Source organism: Cervus canadensis, chromosome 21 (genome assembly GCF_019320065.1).
Source record: "Cervus canadensis isolate Bull #8, Minnesota chromosome 21, ASM1932006v1, whole genome shotgun sequence".
NCBI lineage: Eukaryota > Metazoa > Chordata > Mammalia > Artiodactyla > Cervidae > Cervus > Cervus canadensis.
In genome coordinates, this window is record NC_057406.1 from 27,285,607 (window position 1) to 27,306,915 (window position 21,309).

The 21,309-nt window shown below is 38.6% G+C and overlaps 1 protein-coding gene across 1 annotated transcript in view; it reads left to right on the plus strand.

Moving 5' to 3' along the window:
• Positions 1 to 21,309, plus strand: part of PIK3C2G (phosphatidylinositol-4-phosphate 3-kinase catalytic subunit type 2 gamma) — a 409,785-nt gene that overhangs the window by 64,214 nt on the left and 324,262 nt on the right. The window contains exons 7-8 of the mRNA XM_043441512.1: positions 1,660 to 1,730; positions 5,174 to 5,237. Coding sequence (XP_043297447.1) covers positions 1,660 to 1,730; positions 5,174 to 5,237 — 135 coding nt within the window. The remainder of the gene's footprint in view (positions 1 to 1,659; positions 1,731 to 5,173; positions 5,238 to 21,309) is intronic.

Below are 21,309 nucleotides of genomic sequence, written 5' to 3' on the forward strand. Positions count from 1 at the left end.
ATGCTCAAACTTTCCTCCAACTCTTTGAGATCCTTTAGATAATTTTTTTTTCTTTTAAGTGACTGTATGAAAAAGGACAATTCCCCTGCCCCAAAAAGTATCTCTGGAAGCCAAGTAAAGTAGCTTTTAAATGAATATGATTATGCTATACTGAAAGATGCAAATATGTCATATTATTTATATGCTGCTTTGGTTTTAACTTCTGAAATACATACGTGTGTGCTCAGTCATGTCCAACTCTTTGCAACCCTATGGACTGAAGCTCCCCAGGCTCCTCTGTCCATGGGATTTCCCAGGCAAGAATACTGGAGTGGGTTGCCATTTCCTCCTCCAGGGGATCTTCCTGACCCAGGGATCAAACCCACATCTCCCGTGTCTCCTGCATTGCAGGTTGATTCTTTACCACTGAGCCACCAGGGAAGTCTCTGAAATAAGGCAAATGCCAAACATTACAGTTCAAATCTTAATGTATTTTGACTCTTATTTTCTCTATTTTCCCTTCCCTTTTACTGTCCTTTCCAAGCCTGAACTTTAGCTTTATCTTCTGCAGAAAAAGAAACTATCTCAATCATTCTCACACTTTCAGATTTCATCAACCAGGGACCTTGGATGTAAATGCCTATAGAGTAAGCCTCATGTTGCCAAGTTCCTTAGCATTTCTATTAATACAAAGCCTTCCTTTTTCATAGCAATGACCTTATTCTTTCCATGTTACTTAGCTTCCTCCCTCTTCCTCACAAAACAACCCAACATAAAAATTGATTTACCGTTGACCTTAAGCCATGTAAAGGTTTTCCTTCTGATGTTTTCTGTCAGAAACTCTAACAGGCAGTTTTAAAGTTAGATTGTGTGCATACTGACATACAAGATTATATGCACCCCAGGCGCTAAGGGACCCACTGGGCTGTAAAACTTAACGGCTCTGGGTGATGAAAAAGTGCAAAGATGATGGGGTATATTTGCTTCCTCTGCAGACCTGCATAGGGTTTTTATAGGTGCCCATTTCAGAAGAGTTGATCAAGGAGTTAAGATGAGTGCATTTGTGTGAATGCAGTGATGTGGATCAGGAGGCTGCTATTTTAAGATGAGTAGTTCCTGCTCATCTTGGGAGAAAAATACAATGCCATCTGATAACTCCTGCAATTTACACCTATCAGTAGTCGTCTTTCATTAGCATAACTCAGCGTTCATGAGATGGGAAGTTCTCTTACCCTGACGTTTTGGTGGCAAGACATGGAAAATCTGAAAAACGGAGGATTCCATTCTGTGTCTGCCGGCCAATGTGGCAAGCTGTCAAGTCTTATGCTGCCATGGATCCAAGGCCTAAATGTAAAGAAAACGTACACATATGTGGGAGAACTGGTGTCAAAATTGCTTTCCTGCTGGGATAAATTCGTATTTGACCTTGGTGGTGGCAGGATGCCTTTCAACTGTCCTTGGAGTTTATCCTCAACCAAAGAGCAGCTTTCCACTTTACTTTTGAAAAGAATGTTTCTACAGTTAAGAAGTGTCTTCTAAGGTCTTTAAAACAAAATATTAAAATGATAAATGAGGGTTATCAAAAGAGGTGAATAAAATGACAGCAGGAAGTTACGGACCTATTTTTATCTGGGATTCATTCTTCTTCTCTCTATAAATATTAATATATCCTGTCTACAGCATGAGGATGACCACAGTCAGTTTTATCTGAAGCAACTTCTAGAATTTATGCATATCTGGAAAGTGTCCAGGTAAGACATTTCATTTCTGTTCCAAGACTACTTTCTGACTGATTTCTCAAGTGCCGAATCATAATATTTTTCAGTTGATTGTAAAAACTATCCTTTCACTAATACTGTGGAAGCTATTGTGCTTTTAATAGATATCTCCCTTTGGCAAATTCTGTTAGTAATTATCTATTCTTCACAGCTATTCAGATGCGTTTGAAGAGCTGCTAACACCTTCCAGAACAATCTAACATTCATTTAAAAATCTCTTTACTATTGGTTATTACATTTTCGAGGATTTTTTTTCTCATTCATTTGGTAAATTTGATTGTGCATATGTCACTAAGCTCTTTGTATCTCTGAATTTCCATACTTTGAAAGTCACCGTCTCCTGCTTTAAATTCCTTTCTGGAACTCCTTGAAAATAATTGGTACATTATAAACAAAGGAAAGTGAATTCAAATTGGAAAACTCAAGTGACAGCAAATGAGCATATCCTAATTGAGTCTGATATCTCAACGTATGCATGTATTATTTGAAAGAATAGACATATCAAAAAGCTAACCTGGGAGAAGGTATCAGTGCTACAGGGTGAGTTTATCAGGAATTAAAGTTGCTCTGAGCTAAATGAGCAAAAAATGGAGTGTGGGAGGTATATGTCATAAATTCTCTAAAGCACAGCCTGATATAAAAGTGAGTTAAAATTGTTTTAGTGACTATTAATAATAGCTATCACTTCCTGGAGTTCTAGTACATTTTGCATACATTATCTCATCTAATTCTCCCTTTAACTCCATAACAACACATACTACCTTACTTTGGAATCAAGGAAACTGTACTTCTGGAAGATTAAATAACTTATCTAGGGCCAATCACTCAGTCTGTTAGTTGGGGTATAGTTGCTAAGTCGTGTCTGACTCTTTGCGACCCCATGGGCTATAGCCTGCCAGGCTCCCCTGTCCATGGGATTCTCCAGGCAAGAATACTAGAGTGGGCTGCCATTTCCTTCTCCAGGGGATCTTCCCAACCCAGGGATCAAACCCAGCTCTTCTGCATTGTAGGCAGACGCTTTACAGTCTGAGCCACCAGGGAAGTCCTTTTGTTAGTAGAAAGAGTGAAATCAATGCTGTCTGCAATTTGCAAAGGCTACATTCTTTCATTAAAATATCATGTCTTCCTCTTTCCTGCCAGTATTCAGCCTCATACCATAAAATCATAGAATGGGTAAAACTAAGGAGGACTTTTGATATCACTTAATCTAAATTATTATTGTATTACTAATTACATGCTTCAGATAGGTCCCCATCAAAATGGTGTATTAAATCAAAGGTTGTGTTTCAAAATAAATTTATAAGACAACAACTACCACATCAACAAATGCAGAGAGAAACATCGAATTGGACAAATTCTTCAAAAAGTCTGGAATCCCTGAGAGTCAGAGATTTTTTCTGAACTGTTTGGTGGAGGGCTGTGACTTGTAGGTGGATGCTACCTAGGGCACAGAGAAACAAAAGGAGCCTGTGACTCTTTGGAAAAGACCCTGTCCTGGGAAAGATTGAAGGCAGGAGAAGAAGGGGACGATAGAGGATGAGATGGTTTGATGGCATCGCCCAATCAATGGACATGAGTTTGAGCAAGCGCCAGGATTTGGTGATGGCAACTGCATGCTGGACTGGCGTGCTGCAGTCCATGGCGTCTCAAAGAGTCAGACACAACTGAGTGACTGAGCTGACTGTAAGACCCATAGGATTTATTCACTAACTTTTCATTGTCAGTGATTTTTAATTGAAGTATAGTTGACAGACAACGTTTCTTCATTCCCTTTCTTCATTGTGTTGTTCCTCTGATTGGGCGATTTCAAGAAATCTGTCTGTAAGTTTACAGTCTTCTGCTTGGTAGTTTATCAAATTCTTCAGCTCAGTCTTGTATTCTTTAGCACAAACATTTCTATTTGATTCTTGTGTTTTCTCTTTGCTGAATTTCTCATTTTGTTTCTTGCATGGTTATGCTAAATTCACCAGATTCTTTTCCTGTGTTCCCTTGTAGTTCTCTGAGCATCTTTAGAACAACTATTTTGAGTGCTTTAATCAGACAATTCTTGTATCTCCATTTCTTTGGGGTCAGTTGCTGGAAGTCTACTGTATTCTTTGGGTGGTGTCATATTTCCCTGATTTTTTGTGATCTTCTAGCCTTATATCCCTGGGTGGGGAAGATCCCCCAGAGAAAGGAATGGCAACTCACTTCAGTATTCTTGCCTGGAGAATCCTCAGGACAGAGTAACCTGGAAGGCTATACAGTCCATAGGGTCACAAAGAGTTGGCCATGACTGAGCAACGAACACTTTCACTGCACACAGCCTTGCATAGCTGTCTGTATGCAGGAAGCAGCAGTCACCTCTTCCAGACTGTATGAGCTGGCTTCAGTATGGAAAGACCTTCACCTACAGGCAAGGGTACCCCGAAATGTGCTGTGACCCTGGGTGTAGTGGTGCAAGGCACCGAGCACAGAATTGTGAGACAACTCCAAGAGGGGAGGAGAAACACAAAGTCTGCTCAGCTCAGGCCATGGAGTTCCACAGCATCCACCACCATGTGGTCCTTGGCAAGTGCTGTGGGAGGTCTGCAGTGCTGCGGGGGCTGTTGTGATCCTCAGTAGTGCCTCCAGCTAGGGACCAGGGCAGACAGCAGTCGCTGCTGGAGCTGGTCGTGTACACACACCCACACCCAGCTGTGAAGGCCAGCTGCAGGTGCCTGTGTAGCGACAGGGTTGGCTGCAGACACTCATAGAGTTGGACAGGGGATCGAACAGGGCTACCTGCTACTATAAAATATATTGGTGTGAATTTGTGTTGTACAATTCATCATTTGATTCAATTCAGGAGTTTTCAGGAAAAAATAGTAAGGGAAAGTCAATAATGTTTGGGAAAATAATTTTGAATAGTGAAGCCAGAAGAATCTCTGTTCAACTCACATCTATCCCACCTAAGAAGAGATAAAGCTGAAGCATTAATTGGAGCTTAGGGAAAAAGCAAAAATACCAGGAAAACACAGAGGTTTGGGATCAAATACAACACTACCTATGATAAATATGTCATTAATTCTGAAAGCAATTCTCTGCAAATTTTTGCATATTTAATATTGATGTATCTGTCATTATCTCCTTGTGAATCCCTTTGCAACTGACATTTTGAAATAAAAGTAGTTTCTTATAATGAACAGTCTTTGAGAGGTTTGGTTATGTTGTCAAAAATTTCTTCTGAGTTCTAAGGTTTTTAAATATGCTTGTAGCCTATCAAGTTATACAGAGGTTTTAAGGCAGACATTCAAAATGATATTTAAAATTACATCAACAGAAATCCTTAAACCATATTTGCTATAGAATCATGGGCAAAGCAAGACTTGTGATAAATTTGCTAAATTTAATGTTTTCCCAGTCAACTTTAAACAAATTTCTTTTTTTCTTTCCAGACAGTGTCTCTCAACAGTAATCCAAAAATATGACTTCCACCTGAAATACTTATTGAAAACCCAGGTATTAACTTTCGTTACTTACTTAATTAATCTAATAAGCATTTATTATCTACTCTTTTTCTAAAACTTTGCACATTTCTGAATATACAAAGATTTATAAAGCAGAGGATCTGCACTTCAATGGCTTTCATTCTATCATGGCAAAACAGACAAGTAACCAGAGGTGTGTAATAAAGTGTCATGTGTACTGTGAAAGACCTATGTGTATATAGGACACACAAAAGAGGGTTATTGATTTTATTTATTTGATCTGAGTGTTGAAAAATGAGTGTGTCAGCCAAGGGAGGGGTGTGGTGAAGGTAAGTCAGAGGTAGGGATAACTTAAAGCAAATAACAACAGGAATAGAGCAGGTAGCAAACAGCTTTGAGTCAGAAACTGTATGCTATTGAAACTTTGGAATGGCCACAATTAAGGTTCAAGGTGAAAGCCTAGGAAAAGACCAGATGAAAGGGAGAAGCAGGAACCAAGTTATATATGGTCTTAAGGACATTTTATGGACAATTTAATGATTTTCTAATTTATCAGCTGATGACATAGAGCCATTATGCAGGGCAGCATGACGACAGATGGGTGACTATAGGATATTTCATTAACCCGAAGAGATGAGGAGGGCATGGACAAAAGCTCTAATATGGGGAAGGAAAGGAAGGGACTTCATAAAAGGTGAAAATGTGCAATTTACATGATTTGGTGAAAAACTGTGAACAACAAAAGAACACAGTGCCTAGACTATCTCCAGATTCCTGGCGGCTGACTGATCGAATGGAGACATTAATGAACTAAACAGTGAAGGTAGGAGAAGCTAGCTTGGCATGGAAAATAATGGATTCAGTTTAATCTAATGCCTATTAGGCATCCAAGTTGTAGTCACCATTAGGCAAATCATTTCTTACAGTGTGTTCTTCCAGGGAAGGATTGTTGTTTTTCAGTTGCCCAGTCATGTCTGATTCCTTGTGATCCCATGGACTGCAGCACGCCAGGCCTCTCTGTCCCAAACATTCTCCTGAAGTTTGACCAAGTTCATCCATGGCATCAGTGATGTTATCCAGCCATCTCATCCTCTAGCACCCTCTTCTCCTTCTGCCCTCAATCTTTCCCAGCATCAGGGACTTTTCCACTGAGTCAGCTGTTCACATCAGACAACCAAAATACTGGAATTTTAGCTTCAGCATCAGTCTTTCCAACTAGTATTCAGGGTTGATCTCCCTTAAGACTGACTGGTTTGATCTCCTTGCTGTCCAAGGGACTTTCAGGAGTTTTCTCCAGCATCACAGTTCAAAGGCATCAATTCTTTGGTGTTCTGCCTTCTTTACAGTTCAGCTCTCACAGCCATACATGAGCAGTGGGAAGACCGTAGCCTTGACTATACAGACTCTCGTCAGCAGAGTAATGTCTCTGCTTGTCAACACACTGCCTAGATTTTCAAAGCTCTCCTGTCAAGAAGCAACTGTCTTCTGATTTCATGGCTGCAATCACAATCCACTGTGATTTTAGAGTCCAAGAGGGGGAAATCTGTCACTGCTTCCATCTTTTCCCCCTCTATTTGCCATGAAGTAATGGAGCTGGATGCCACAATCTTTTTTTTTTTTTTTTAATATTTAGTTTTAAGCCGGCTCTTTATTCTCCTCCTTCACCCTCAAGAGGCTCTTTAGTACCACTTTCCGCCATTAGAGTGGTATCATCTGCATATCTGAGGCCGTTGATGTTTCTCCTGCCTCTCTTGATTCCAACTTGTAACTCATTCAGCCCAGCATTTCTCCTGATGTGCTCAGCATACATATTAGTCTTCCACAGATAAAATACTGTATGATTACAGAAAATGAGGTAAGAGAATGTTTTTAAAACAAGGGAAGATTTCTTTTTCCATTAAACAAATGACTCTTGATAACTATACCAAGGGTCCAGATCTTAAGCAATATTAAGTTGCCATCCCCAATATTAAAAAAGAGTAAACAGTTCTGAAAATAATACATTACACTTCTTGATGTAGATACGAAACTCACACATTAATTCCATGTAAATAAGTAAAGATACAGGGATGACAAATACACAACTCATCTTCCTTCCCAAAGTGTAATCCTCTAACTCTAATTCCACTTCTTTCTTGAGTCTAGCCTGAATCTGGAAGTTTAAAATGTGGAATGTGCAAACAATTCACAATTATTTCTATTGCTTTAAACCTCATAAAAGTGTCATAATTACTACTTCTTTGTGACTTCCATTCTTTCTACTGTAGAATTTGAAATATACCAGGTACCCAGGGCATATTAAGGCTCTAGTCCCATATCATTTATGGCTCTTGACTATACACAGATATACTGTGGAGGTTATCATACCTTCCTTATGGATGAATTTTAACTACCTAAATGTCTCAGTACTGCTCATGTATAACAGATCCATGATAATTAATTTAATTGTCAAATGCAGCGGTTTGGTCATATCACTTATATATGAGGCCTCCAATACTTTCACTTTAAAAGAAATCATTTTTTGAAAAAAAGCAATTTTTCCAATACGACTGAAAAGTTGGCAAACCATCGACGAAATACTGTCTTTATATTATCACAGGCAAATAGTTATTATCACCACATCTGAATTATTGTATAAATAGGCCACAGTGTCTGCAATTTTCCACATGAACTCTCTCTAAACCAATGAATTTTTTAAATGACATTTCTTCCTAAGAAGCATCAATAGCTAAATATCTAAGAAGTGAGAACAGACTGTGATATTATCAACTTACAATATTGCACTTTCTGTTTGTTTGACAAGTCCATTAAATAGCATTTCATCAACACTGAAAATAGTTAACAATTTGAAGAACAATGTTTTTACCTATCTCATACTTGAATTATTATATGATTTGGCAAAATAACGAACAAGCAGGTCAAATAAACTTGCCATGGATATTACTGAATAATATGGATAACTTAAATTTCCAAATATTTTGTTTCATCAGCAATGGCTATTAGCATATTTTACATTTGACACATTTCAGATTGGGCATCCTAATTTATGCTTGTTAAACAGCTAATTTTGTAAGTAATTTACATAGAGCTTTTCCTTTTGGCAATTTTTTCCCCCTCTCTTCTATTCTACTAATAATTAAGGAATGTTTTCTGTATTCATTCTATATTCAGAATTCATTGCTAACATTTAGGAGAAATTAAGAACAGAAGAAAGAGAAAGAATTTTCCCCGGAGGAGCTACTTAATGCTTACTTGGTACAAATTACTAAACTATTTACTTACTGGAATCAACAGAAATCAAAGTCAGAACCATGTTCTGAAGTTGCTAACAATCTAATTGGAAACAGCATTTTCACATAAAGAACACAGAGTGGTCAATCTCCAGGATAAAGCAGTGTAAAGCCAGATTTCTATCTAGGTGGAACAATCAGCTTGTGATTCAAAGTTGCTTTCTCCTAGTAGCCTCTAACGCATTGTCTCCAAAATTTTTATTTAAATGCCAAGTAGGACCTTTAGAGAAAGTTAGCAATCCCTATCACTGAGGACAAACTTACACTGGGATCTAGTAACTGATGAACTCATTGTAGACCAAATGGATCTGGACTGAAAAAAAATCTATCCATGCTTCAAAATGTAGGTTGGCTTCATGAAACATCTGCTTGGTATAAAAAGAGCTAAAAGCCTCCAAACACTTTACCTTCAAGCGCATAACTCAGAGGCTGTACCAACTAGATAACCAGACAAAAAATAAAAACGTCACCTCTATTGTTCACGTGTGTCTGTGCTGTCTCTTCAGTCACACCCGACTCTTTGCAACCCTATGGACTGTAGCCTGCCAGGCTCCTCAGTTCACGGGATTCTCCAAGCAAGAATCCTGGAGTAGATTGCCATGTCTTCCTCCATGGCGTTTTCCTGACCCAGGAATCAAAGCCAGAAGTCTCCCGAGGCTTCTACACTGTAGGCAGATTCTTTGCCATGGAGCCAACAGGGAAGCCTGTTGTTCAGGTGTAACTAACTGAATGAGGAAGGCAGAATAATTCTTTTCTCACACCTTCCTCAAGACCAAAATCTAACAGTACTTAGCCTCTAAACAGAGATCAAAAATTCCATTTATAAGGAGAAAGAAAGTGGGCATACAGGGATCTGATAATATATATATAGCATTTTTAGGACAATAGCTGTCTTAGTAATAAGCAGACTGACTGTTGGATTTTCAGAAGTTCCAATTTCAAACATAATTTAACCAGAGTGGCAGTAAAGACAGAGTCTAGGAGCAGAGATTCCAAATGTATGTATAAACATTCTGCCATGGGGTAAGCTTTAATTCAGCAATCCTTGAGTTTATATTACTCACTACTAGAGTGAAGATAGTAAAATAATATTGTTAAAAATTAACCAAGCAGTAGATGTAATGTGCTTAATATTATATAGTGCTGGAAGATTAAAAATGTTCAAGAAAAGATAAGTACAAGTGTGATTTTATTGCTATTAGAGTTACTATTTTTAACACTGTCACTAAAGTAGAGGATTGTATAGGACCCAGAAGAAAAATGTCACAAAACTGATTTGCAGTCACAACAGAATATAACAGGAGGGAAAGGAGCAAAAATCATCATAATAAAATAGAGTAAAATGAATAAGTAACATGGACCAGCTAAAAGGTCACAAACGGAGAAGTCAAGGAGACAAAGGAGATAAGTCAGGTTAAAAAGGAAGTAAAACACCTTTGCAGAACTGCAACCTATCTTAGCAGAAATAAAGGGCAGATTGAAACTACTAAAAGTCAAACCTATGTATAGAAAACTGCCAGACAAGAATAAGAAGAAACAATGAAAGATCTTCAGTAAGGAGATAATTACTACTCAACATAATTTGTATCCTAAGTGGGCTTCCCTGGTGGCTCAGACAGTAAAGAATCTGCTTGCTAAGGCAAGAGACCTGGGTTCCATCTCTGGGTCGGGAAGATCCTCTGAAGAAAACTGCTTCCCACGCCAGTGTTCTTGCCTGGAGAATTCCATGGACAGAGGAACCTGGCAGGCTACAGTCCATGGGGTTGCAGAGTCAGAAATGATCGAGCGACTTTCACTTTCAAGTGAGATACAAAGAGTTTCATCAGAATAATGACATAATCTGATGACTTAAGATCTGTGCAGTGAGTTATATAATACATGAAGAGTACACACACACAAATTAAAGAACTGAATAGGCAATCTTATTACAGAATAAGTTTGGTACAAAATATTGCCACTATTCTAAAATCTGGCTGTATGCCACTTTATATCTCTTTTCTTCTCCATGAGTGGTATTCTTTGAAGAAAAGCCACTTTGTAGCTTTTCTTTGCCATATCACCACAGAAGTATGCATCCAATAGCAACTTGCACCTCAGATATTTCAGATTTGGTTTCACTCCACCACAATGAAGAAAATATGGCACTAAAGTGAGTCACATGAATTTTTTTGATTTTTCAGTATGTATAAAAGTTTTGTTACATGGTAGTCTAGTACGTGTGTAATGACATTATGTCTTAAAAAAACACAATGTGTGTACCATAATTAAAAAATAATTTCTTGCTTCATTTCAGTTCAGTTGCTCAGTCATGTCCAATTCTTTGCGACCCCATGAACCAGGCCTCCCTGTCCATCACCAACTCCCGGAGTCCACCCAAACCCATCTCCATTGAGTCAGTGATGCCATCCAACCATCTCATGCTCTGTTGTCCCCTTCTCCTCCTGCCCTCAATCTTTCCCAGAATCAGGGTCTTTTCGAATGAGTCAGCTCTTCACATCAGGTGACCAAAGTATTGGAGTTTCAGCTTCAGTGTCAGTCCTTCCAATGAACACCCAGGACTGATCTCCTTTAGGATGGACTGGTTGGATCTCCTTGCAGTCCAAGGAATGCTCAAGAGTCTTCTCCAACACCACAGTTCAAAAGCATCAATTCTTTGGTACTCAGCTTTCTTTATAGTCCAACTCTCACATCCATACATGACCACTGGAAAAACTATAGCCCTGATTAGACCGACCTTTGTTGACAAAGTAATGTCTCTGCTTTTTAATATGCTGTCCAGGTTGGTCATAACTTTCCTTCCAAGGAGTAAGCATCTTTTAATTTCATGGCTGCAATCACCATCTGCAGGGATTTTGGAGCACAGAAAAATAAAGTCAGCCACTGTTTCCACTCTTTCCCCATCTATTTGCCATGAAGTGATGGGACAGGATGCCATGATCTTAGTTTTCTGGATGTTAAGCTTTAAGCCAACATTTTCACTCTCCTCTTTCACTTTTATCAAGAGGCTCTTTAGTTCTTCTTCACTTTCTGCCATAAGGGTAGTGTCATCTGCATATCTGAGGTTATTTATATTTCTCCCAGCAATATTGATTCCAGCTTGTGCTTCTTCCAGCCCAGGGTTTCTCATGATGTACTCTGCATATAAGTTAAATAAGCAGGGTGACAATATACAGCCTTGACGTACTCCTTTTCCTATTTGGAACCAGTCTCTTATTTCATGTCCAGTTCTAACTGTTGCTTCCTGACCTGCATACAGGTTTCTCAAGAGGCAGGTCAAGAGGTCTGGTATTCCCATCTCTTTCAGAATTTTCCGCAGTTTCTTGTGATCCACACAGTTGAAGGCTTTGGCATAGTCAATAAAGCAGAAACGGATGTTTTTCTGGAACTCTCTCGCTTTTTTAATGATCCAGCGGATGTTGGCAATTTGATCTCTGGTTCCTCTGCCTTTTCTAAAACTAGCTTGAACATCTGGAAGTTCACAGTTCATGTATTGCTGAAGCCTGGCTTGGAGAATTTTGAGCATTACTTTACTAGCATGTGAGATGAGTGCAATCATGCAGTAGTTTGAGCATTCTTTGGCATTGCCTTTCTTTTGGATTGGAATGAAAACTGACTTTCTCCAGTTCTGTGGCCACTGCTGAGTTTTCCAAATTTGCTGGCATATTGAGTGCAGCATTTCATAGCATCATCTTTTAAGATCTGAAATAGCTCAGCTGGAATTCCATCACCTCTACTAGCTTTCTTTGTAGTGATGCTTCCCAAGACCCACTTCACTTCACATTCCATGATGTCTGGCTCTAGGTGAGTGATCACACCATCGTGGTTATCTGGGACATGAAGATCTTTTTTGTACAGTTCTTCTGTGTATTCTTGCCACCTTGTCTTAATATCTTCTGCTTCTGTTAGGTCCATACCATTTCTGTCCTTTATTGAGCCCAACCTTGCATGAAATGTTCACTTGGTATCTCTAATTATCTTGAAGAGATCTCTAGTCTTTCCTATTTTATTGTTTTCCTCTATTTCTTTGCATTGATCACTGAGGAAGGCTCTCCTTGCTATTCTTTGGAACTCTGCATTCAAATGGGTGTATCTTTCCTTTTCTCCTTTGCTTTTCGCTTCCCTTCTTTAGAAATATCAACCCAAACACTTGAGCCTTCAGTGAATTGTAATCTTTTTTTGCTGATGGAGGATACTGCCTTGATGTTGATGTCTATTGAAGATTGGCGTGCTGCAGCAATTTCTTAAGAAAACGATGAAGTCTGCCACATTGGTTGACTCTTCCTTTCATGAATGATTTTCTGGGGCATGCAATGCTGTTTGATAGTACTTTACTGATAGGAGAACTCCTTTCAAAATTGGAAGTCAGTCCTCTCAAACACTGCCACTGCCTTATCAACTAAGGTTTTTTTTAGTATTCTAAATCCTTGGTTGTGATTTCAAAAGTCTTCCCAGTGTCCTCACTAGGAGTAGTTTCCATTTCGAGAAACAACTTTCTTGGCTCATCCAGAAGACTCAGCTCCTCATCCTTCGGGTTTTCTCATGAGATTGCAGCAATTCAGTGCCGTCCTCAGGCTTCACTGTGCCTGTGTGTGTCTGTGTGCTCAGTCACTCAGTCAGGTCCGACTCTTTGCAGCCCCAGGGATGTAGTCTGCCAGGCTGCCCTGTCCATGGATTCTCCAGGCAAGAATGCTAGAGTGGGTTGCCATTTCCTCCTGCAGGGGGTCTTCGTAACCCAGGGATCAGACTCATGTCTCCGAAATTGGCAGGCAGATTCTTTACCACTGGTGCCACCTGGGAAGCCCCTCACTGTACCTATACATATGGGTGTATGATTTTCTCATTTATTCTTTTCAATTTTTGAAAAATCTTTGCACTACTATAGACACAGTGAGGGGCTTCTCAGGTGGAACTAATGGTAGAGAATCCACCTGCCGACTGGTGATGGAAGTCAAGTCCGATGCTGTAAAGAACAATATTGAATAGGAACTTGGAATGTTAGGTCCATGAATCAAAGTAAATTGGAAGTGGTCAAACAGGAGATGGCGAGAGTAAACATCAACATTTTAGGAATCAGTGAACTAAAATGGACTGGAATAGGCGAATTTAACTCAGATGACCATTATATCTAATACTGTGGGCAAGAATTCCTTAGAAGAAATGGAGTAGCCATCATAGTCAACAAAAGAATCCAAAATACAATCTCAAAAATGACAGAATGATTTCTGTTCCATTCCAAGGCAAACCATTCAATATCACAGTAATTTAGGTCTATGCCTCAACCTCAAAGAAGCTGAAGTTGAATGGTTCTATAACAACCTACAAGGTCTTCTAGAACTAACACCAAAAAAAAATGTGTACTTCATCATGGGAGACTGGAAAGCCAAAGTAGGAAGTCAAGAGATACCTGGAGTACAGATAAGTTTGGCCTTGGATTACAAAATGAAGCAGGGCAAAGGCTAACAGAATTTTGCCAAAAGAACACACTGGTCATAGCAAAAACCTTCTTCTAACAGCACAAGAGAAGACTCTACACATGGACATCACCAGACAGTCAATACCAAAATCAGATTGATATATCCTTTGCAGCCAAAGATGGAGAAGCTCTACACAGTCAGCAAAAACAAGACCAGGAGCCACAAGACTGTGGCTCAGGTCATGAACTCCTTACTGCAAAATTCAGACCTAAATTGAAGAAAGTAGGGAAAACCACTAGACCATTTCAGGTATAACCTAAGTCAAATCCCTTATGATTATACAGTGAAAGTGACAAGTAGATTCAAGGGATTAGATCTGATAGAGAGGGTGCCTGAGGAACTATGGACAGAGTTTCGTAATATTGTACAAGAGACAGTGATCAAGAATATCCCCAAGAAAAAGAAATGCAGAAAAGGAAAAATGGTTGTCTGAGGAGGCCTTGCAAATAGCTGTGAAAAGAAGAGAAGCTAAAGGCAAAGGAGAAAAGGAAGATATACTCAGTTGAATGCAGAGTTCCAAAGAATAGCAAGGAGAGAGAAGAAAGCCTTCTTCAGTGATCAATACAAAGAAATAGAAGAAAACAATAAAATGGGAAAGACTAGAGAGCTCTTCAAGATAATTAGAAATACTAAGGGAACATTTCATGCAATTATGAGCACAATAAAGGACAGAAATGGTATGGACCTAAAAGAAGCAAAAGACATTAAGACGAGGTGGCAAGAATACACAGAAGAACTATACAAAAAAGATCTTCATGACCCAGATAACCATGATGGTGTGATCACTCACCTAGAGCCAGACATCCTGGAATGCAAAGTCAAGTGGCCCTTAGGAAGCATCACTATGAACAAAGCTAGTGGAGGTTATGGAATTCCAGCTGAGCTGTTTCAAATCCTAAAAGATGATGCTGTAAAAGTGCTGCACTCAATATGTCAGCAAATTTGGAAAACTCAGCAGTGGCCACTGGACTGGAAAAGGTCAGTTTTCATTCCAATCCCAAAGAAAGGCAATGCCCAAAATGTTCAAACTACCGCACAATTGCACTCATCTCACATGGTAGCAAAGTAATGCTCAAAATTCTCCAAGCTAGGGTTCAACAGTACGTGAACCAAGAATTCCCAATGTTCAAGCTGGATTTAGAAAAGGCAGAGGAACCAGAGATCAAATTGCCAACATCTGTCAGTCATCGAAAAGCAAGAGAGTTCCAGAGAAACACCTACTTCTATTTTATTGACTATGACTAAGCCTTTGACTATGTGGATCACAACAAACTGTGAAAAATTCTTAAAGACATGGGAATACCAGACCACCTTACTTGCCTTCTGAAAAATCTGTATGTAGTGCAAAAAGAAACAGTTAGAACCAGATACAACAACAGACTTGTCCCAAATTGGGAAAGGAGTACGTCAAGGCTGTATATTGACATCCTGTTTATTTAACTTATATGCAGAGTACATCATGAGAAACACTGCACAAGCTGGAATCAAGATTGTCGGGAGAAATATCAATAACCTCAGAAATGCAGATGACACCAGCCTAAAAGAGCCTCTTGATGAAAGTGAAAGAGGAGAGTGAAAATCTGGCTTAAAACTCAACATTCAAAAAACTAAGATCATTGCATCTAGTCCCATCACTTCAAGGCAAACAAATGGGGAAACAATGGAAATAGTGACAGACTTTATTTTCTTGGGCTCCAAAATCGCTGCAGATGGTGACTGCTGCCATGAAATTAAAAGACGCTTGCTCCTTGGAAGAAAAGCTACGACCAACCTAGACAGCATATTAAAAAGCAGACATTATTTTGCCAACAGTGGTCCATCTATTGAAAGCTGTGGTTTTTCCAGTAGTCATGTATGGATGTAAGAGTTGGACCATAAAGAAAGCTGAGTGCCGAAGAATTGATGCTTCTGAACTTTAGTGTCGGAGAAGACTCTTGAGAATCTCTTGGACTGAAAGGTTATCAAACCAGTCGATCCTAAAGGAAATTTCCTGAATATTCATTGGAAGGACTGATGCTGAAGATGAAGCTCCAATGTTTAGCCGTGTGATGCAAAGAACTGACTCACTGGAAAAGATCCTAATGCTGGGAAAGATTGAAGGCAGGAGGAGAAGGGGATGACAGAGGATGAGATGGTTGGATGGCATCACCGACTCGATGGATTGCTTTGAGCAAGTTGCGGGAGTTGGAGATGGACAGGGAAGCCTGGCATGCTGCATTCCCTGGGGTCGCAAAAACCCCAGACAGGACTGAGTGACTGAACTGAACTGTAATGACTTAGAACTCTTTCTGTATATTTCTGGCTTCAATTGGCAAATATTTTGTTAAGGCTATCTGCATCTGTGTTTATGAGAGACATCAGTCTGTGCTTTTCTTCTAATATTGTGGCTTGATTTTAACATTGAAATAATGCTAGCTTTATAAAATAAGTTAAGAAATGTTCCCTCTGGCTGACTGCATTCTGAAATAATTTGTGTAGATTTGGTTTTCTTTCTTTCTTAGATGTTTGATAAAATTTACCAACGAAACCATCTGTTTATAGAATTTTCCTTATGGGAAGGATTTATGATAAATTCAGTTTCTTCTAATTCAATAACATAGAATCATTCAAAGTTTAAAGTCATAAATTTCCCTCTAACTTTTAGTGGTATCCTATGAATTTTGATATGTTGGCCATCATCTCTTTAAATATGTCTCTCCCCCATTTTTATCTTTCCAGAACTCCAAATGCATAAATGCCTCTGACAGGTTTGGATGGTGTGTACTGGTTTTTCTTCCCACTCATTTTCCTCTTTGTGTTTCGGTAGGATGGTTTCTCTTGATCTATCTTCAATTTCACTGATACTTTACTTCACTGTGTTCAATCTGATGCTCAGATTGATGTTTAATCAATTGAAAGAATTCTTCATCTCTAGTATCAAGTATATTCTTATATTTCTATGATTTCCACTTGCCTCTTGTACATCGTTTTCACTTCTCTGCTGAAATCCCCATCTGTTCATGCCTGTCGTCTACATTTTCCACTATGTCCTGTCCCATGCTAATCATAGTTACTTAAAAGTCCTTGTCTGATTGTTCTAACATCTGGGTCATTTATTAGTTTGGTTTTGTTAGTTGTTTCATCTACTGACAATGGATTGTTATATCTTGGTTTTTTGGTATAGATCCCAATATTGTATTGAGTCCTAAACATCCCACATTGAACAATACTAGCGACTGAGGTTAATTGTATTCATACCTGGATATGGGCAATGCTCTTCTGTTATGCTATTTGTATGTAGAGTTGGTAAATCTAGTCTGGATTTGAGCTTTGTGTTTCGTTCTTCCTATCATTATAGTCAGGGCACTTCAGGCTTCAAATTCCCCTAATGGTTCGTTACCATCATCTATACTTATATAGAGCACCTGCAGTAGTACTAGACTCTTTTTCTCTGTTCCTCAGCTTTCAACAGCCCGTTTGCCAGGTCACAGAGACGATCTCTCTCAACACTACTGTCTCTCTCCTAGTGTACTCTGCTATTGTTTATTATTCAAAATAGACTCATTTTTGTATTAAAATAAAGGGAATTTTGAGGTAACGATCAACAACAGCCTTAGGCTGTGTTTTTGAATCTCAGGATTGGAACTGTCTGAGCATTTCTGCCTTATATTGGAACTTTCTGGCAGCCAAACTGTACCTTATATCTGCACTTAATCTTGTACAGGAGACAGTTTTCTGTCCTTCCTCTTGGTTCCTGACTTCGGACTGGTACCCATGTGAGATCCTGGACTCCATACTGGGTCCCCAGTCTTTTCCCCAGGAACAACAGGTTTTTGCTTCAACCATTCTCTCACCAGCAAAGGATCTTAACCCGTGTCCCACTTATCCCTGTGAGGCAGGCTGTTTGGTTTTTCTCCCTTCCTCCAAAGCAAGAGATTTTTGCCTGCGCTCAGGATCACAGAGGATATCTGTCTCCTCTCGTATTATCATTTTTCTAGTATCATAAACCAGTAGCTTAGAGTTTCTGCTTCTTATCAGAGGAAGATCTACAGATATAGGGTTTCCCCTAGAAGGCCAATGAATGGACCTTCAGTTTCCTGCACCGTCTTCATTATTTCCCCTGAATAACTGGTAGGTGTCCAAGACGAGCTTACAAATGACTGCTAACTCTCCTTGTGTCTTGAACTCCCAGATTATTTCAGACTGACATGCTTGCTCACATCTAGCCTTTAAGAATCTGCTGAAATTTTGGCTGATTTATTCTTACCCTCGTATATAGTGGTCATTTCATTCTCCTGGGCTCTGCCAAAGGCCAAAGACATTTTTGTGCTCCATCTCCCCTTGGCAGGGCCTGCCACTCTTTGGAATTTAGTCTACTTGGTCACCTTTTGACCTCAAATCTCTAATGCAGTCAGGAAAAATTATTTCTTTGTATACTGTCTGCCTTTTTCTATTTCAACAGTGGGTCCAAAGCTCTACATTTTAAGCTGAAATGAAACTCCAGAGACAATTTTTAATCTTTAAGGAGCAATTTAGAATAGCACTAACCGCTGAACCTGGAATAAAAATGATTCTAAATTCTCAATTTGTCTCCTGAATTTGATAATTAATTGAATTTGATAATTTTTAGTATGTAAACAGAAATAGAAATTAATTAAGATTTATTTTAAAAATCCTGGAAAACAGCAAGCTGTTTAAACACATTATTGCTTTGGTCTCCCTCATAGCTAAATTAAGGGAATGGGGTCGGGGACATGAAACTTAGGCTCTTAGTTTAGTTTTGTTTTCAAAAAAGATGGGGAGGAAAGTTTATCACCAATCTTCTGCAGTGTTCAAAATACATTACAAATATGCTTAATCTCTAAAGTATTAGACTGGTGCTCCTTCAGAGTCTACATCAATTATTTCTAAGGTTAGAATATAGCACATAAAATAACATCACAGCAGTATTGTTAGTTTTCACTAATCCATAGAGTTAGAAAGACTTTACAGTAGGCTACTTCAAACTCCTATTTAACGCAAAAATTTCCTCTAAACATCCTGATTGCCTGCACACCTGTAACGTGGAAGAAGTCTCTACTCACAAGGCAGCCTACTCAATTTTGGGAAAAAATAATTCTTCCGAAATATCAAGCCAAAATGAGTTTCTCACACTGAGCCAAAATGAAATTCCCTAAATGTGCAATCGTTTGTTCTAATTTATCATTCCAGAACTTACTGTAAATCTAATCCCCTTTTTACTTGAAAGGTCATTGTATACTTGAAAGTGATTGTTTTTCCTTTTTCTTTTTTCCAAACTGAAACTTTCTAATACCTTCTATTATATTTCCTTTATGCCCATTAAACTGCAGGCTTATGGCTTATGTCTCAAAACTTTGTGTGCTCCAACTGTGACCCATACTTCCTCCTTCATCATCTAAATATTAAATGCTCTGAAATGTTATATACCCAGGTTTCCATTTTTATTTCCTCTATTTATATTTTCCTTCTGGACAATCAAATCCAATTTCTTTGTTGGGTATCACCTCTATGAAAATAACACTCAAATCTAAGCTTTGTTATCTCTTGAAATCAGGGACAAATTCTTCATGATGGATCACCCAAAGCCCTTGTGGTTTGGGGTCAGAAAAGTTTTGCATTTGCTTCTGCCTGAGTCCAAAATAGTAACAACACTGGCATTATTTTTAGCATATATTCCTGCTAAGGGTAGTGCAAATTAATACCCCATAGCTACACATAACAGTTCCTCAGGTAATCATTTTCCTTACGCAATGCCCAGGTTGACAGAGAATTCCTCAAATGTTCTCCTGGTCAGTAGGCACTGTTTTTTCCGCTTTTTTGCAGGTGACAATCCAGTGTCAGGGATCTCAGTCCCAGGTCTGTCCCTTCTCCTACCTCAACCAATAGGTTTAGGTCTAAAATTTCAGCACTTGTCCCATTCTAAGCAGTAAACACCAGTATCTAAGTCCACTGACATTTTCCCAGGCTACTGACATATCCATGTTGAAGCTAATGCTCAGCCTTTAAATTCCCTCATTAAATTTCTGTCATCCACAGATTTATCCTATGTTTGTTTTGGGCTAAACTTTGGATTTACATTTTTTCTTATGGTTCAGCTAATGTTTATATGTGTACACTGTGTGTGTGTGTGTAAGGTGTCCATGTGTACTCAGCCCTACAGCTGCAAGAGCTAGAACTCAGCTGCATTTTCCCAACATCCAGAGGCTGAGTCTATTTGGTTTTTCCATTGGCAACTCAAGTTCTGTGTATCAAAAATATACACACATCACAATTCCACCAAAACTTCATATTTTGCCATAACTCATGGCACTCTGTCTTGGTTTTCCAAATATGAAATTTTGAAAACATCTTCAATCCAATATCCCTGTTGCACTCAATCTAGTTAGTCACCAAGTTAATTCTACAATGGCAACATTTCATTTAACATATTCTAGTAATTGTGGTGACTCAAAAATGAAATATTTATCTTTCTGAATTTTTATGCAGATCAAATGAGATAAATAGATCAGACAAGAGGCACTACAAGACTACAATAACAGATGAAATAAATTAGTTATTGAGTGACCCAGTCAACCCAACATTTGCACTTTAACTAATAATATTTCATGAATTTCAACAAATTCACATGTATCTCATAACTACCAAGAATGTACAAATGAAAAGCAAATTCATTCACTCAGAACCTAATACACATCTCTCTCATAGTTTTAATATTTCTTAATTTTTATCTTATTAGTTACCTGGGCATGAACAGTGTCTGATTTCTCTTATAAACCAAAAAATCTCTTTGAGTGGATAAAAATGAACTAATTAAAAATGAATTAACTAAAATTTAGCCCACATTCTTTGCCAAGGACTTTTCCAATTTTGCCTTATTTAACCTTAATAATAATTGTGTGTTGTGTGTTAGTTACTCAGCCATGTCTGACTCTTTGAGACTCCATGGACTGTAGCCCACCAGGCTCCTTTGTTCATGGGATTCTCCAGGCAAGAATACTGGAGTGGGTTGCCATTTCTTCTCCAGATAATAAAAATTAATTATTATTTAATAATCATAATAAGTAATTACTATTGTTCCAATTCTACAGATGAGGGACTTCAGATCCACGGAAGTTAAATAATTTTGATAATGGCCATAAGTAGAATAGGACAGAATCAGGATTTTATCACATGTAACCCTATTGCAGAGCTGTAAATAGAATTTATTATTTCTTTCAGAAGAGTATATTCATATCATATTAATAGTTGGATTGCTCTCTTTGGGAAAAATTTGGTGTGTTAAGTCCAGTGTCAAATGTGATACTCAACACTAACCTCAGTTCAGATTATATACATTTGC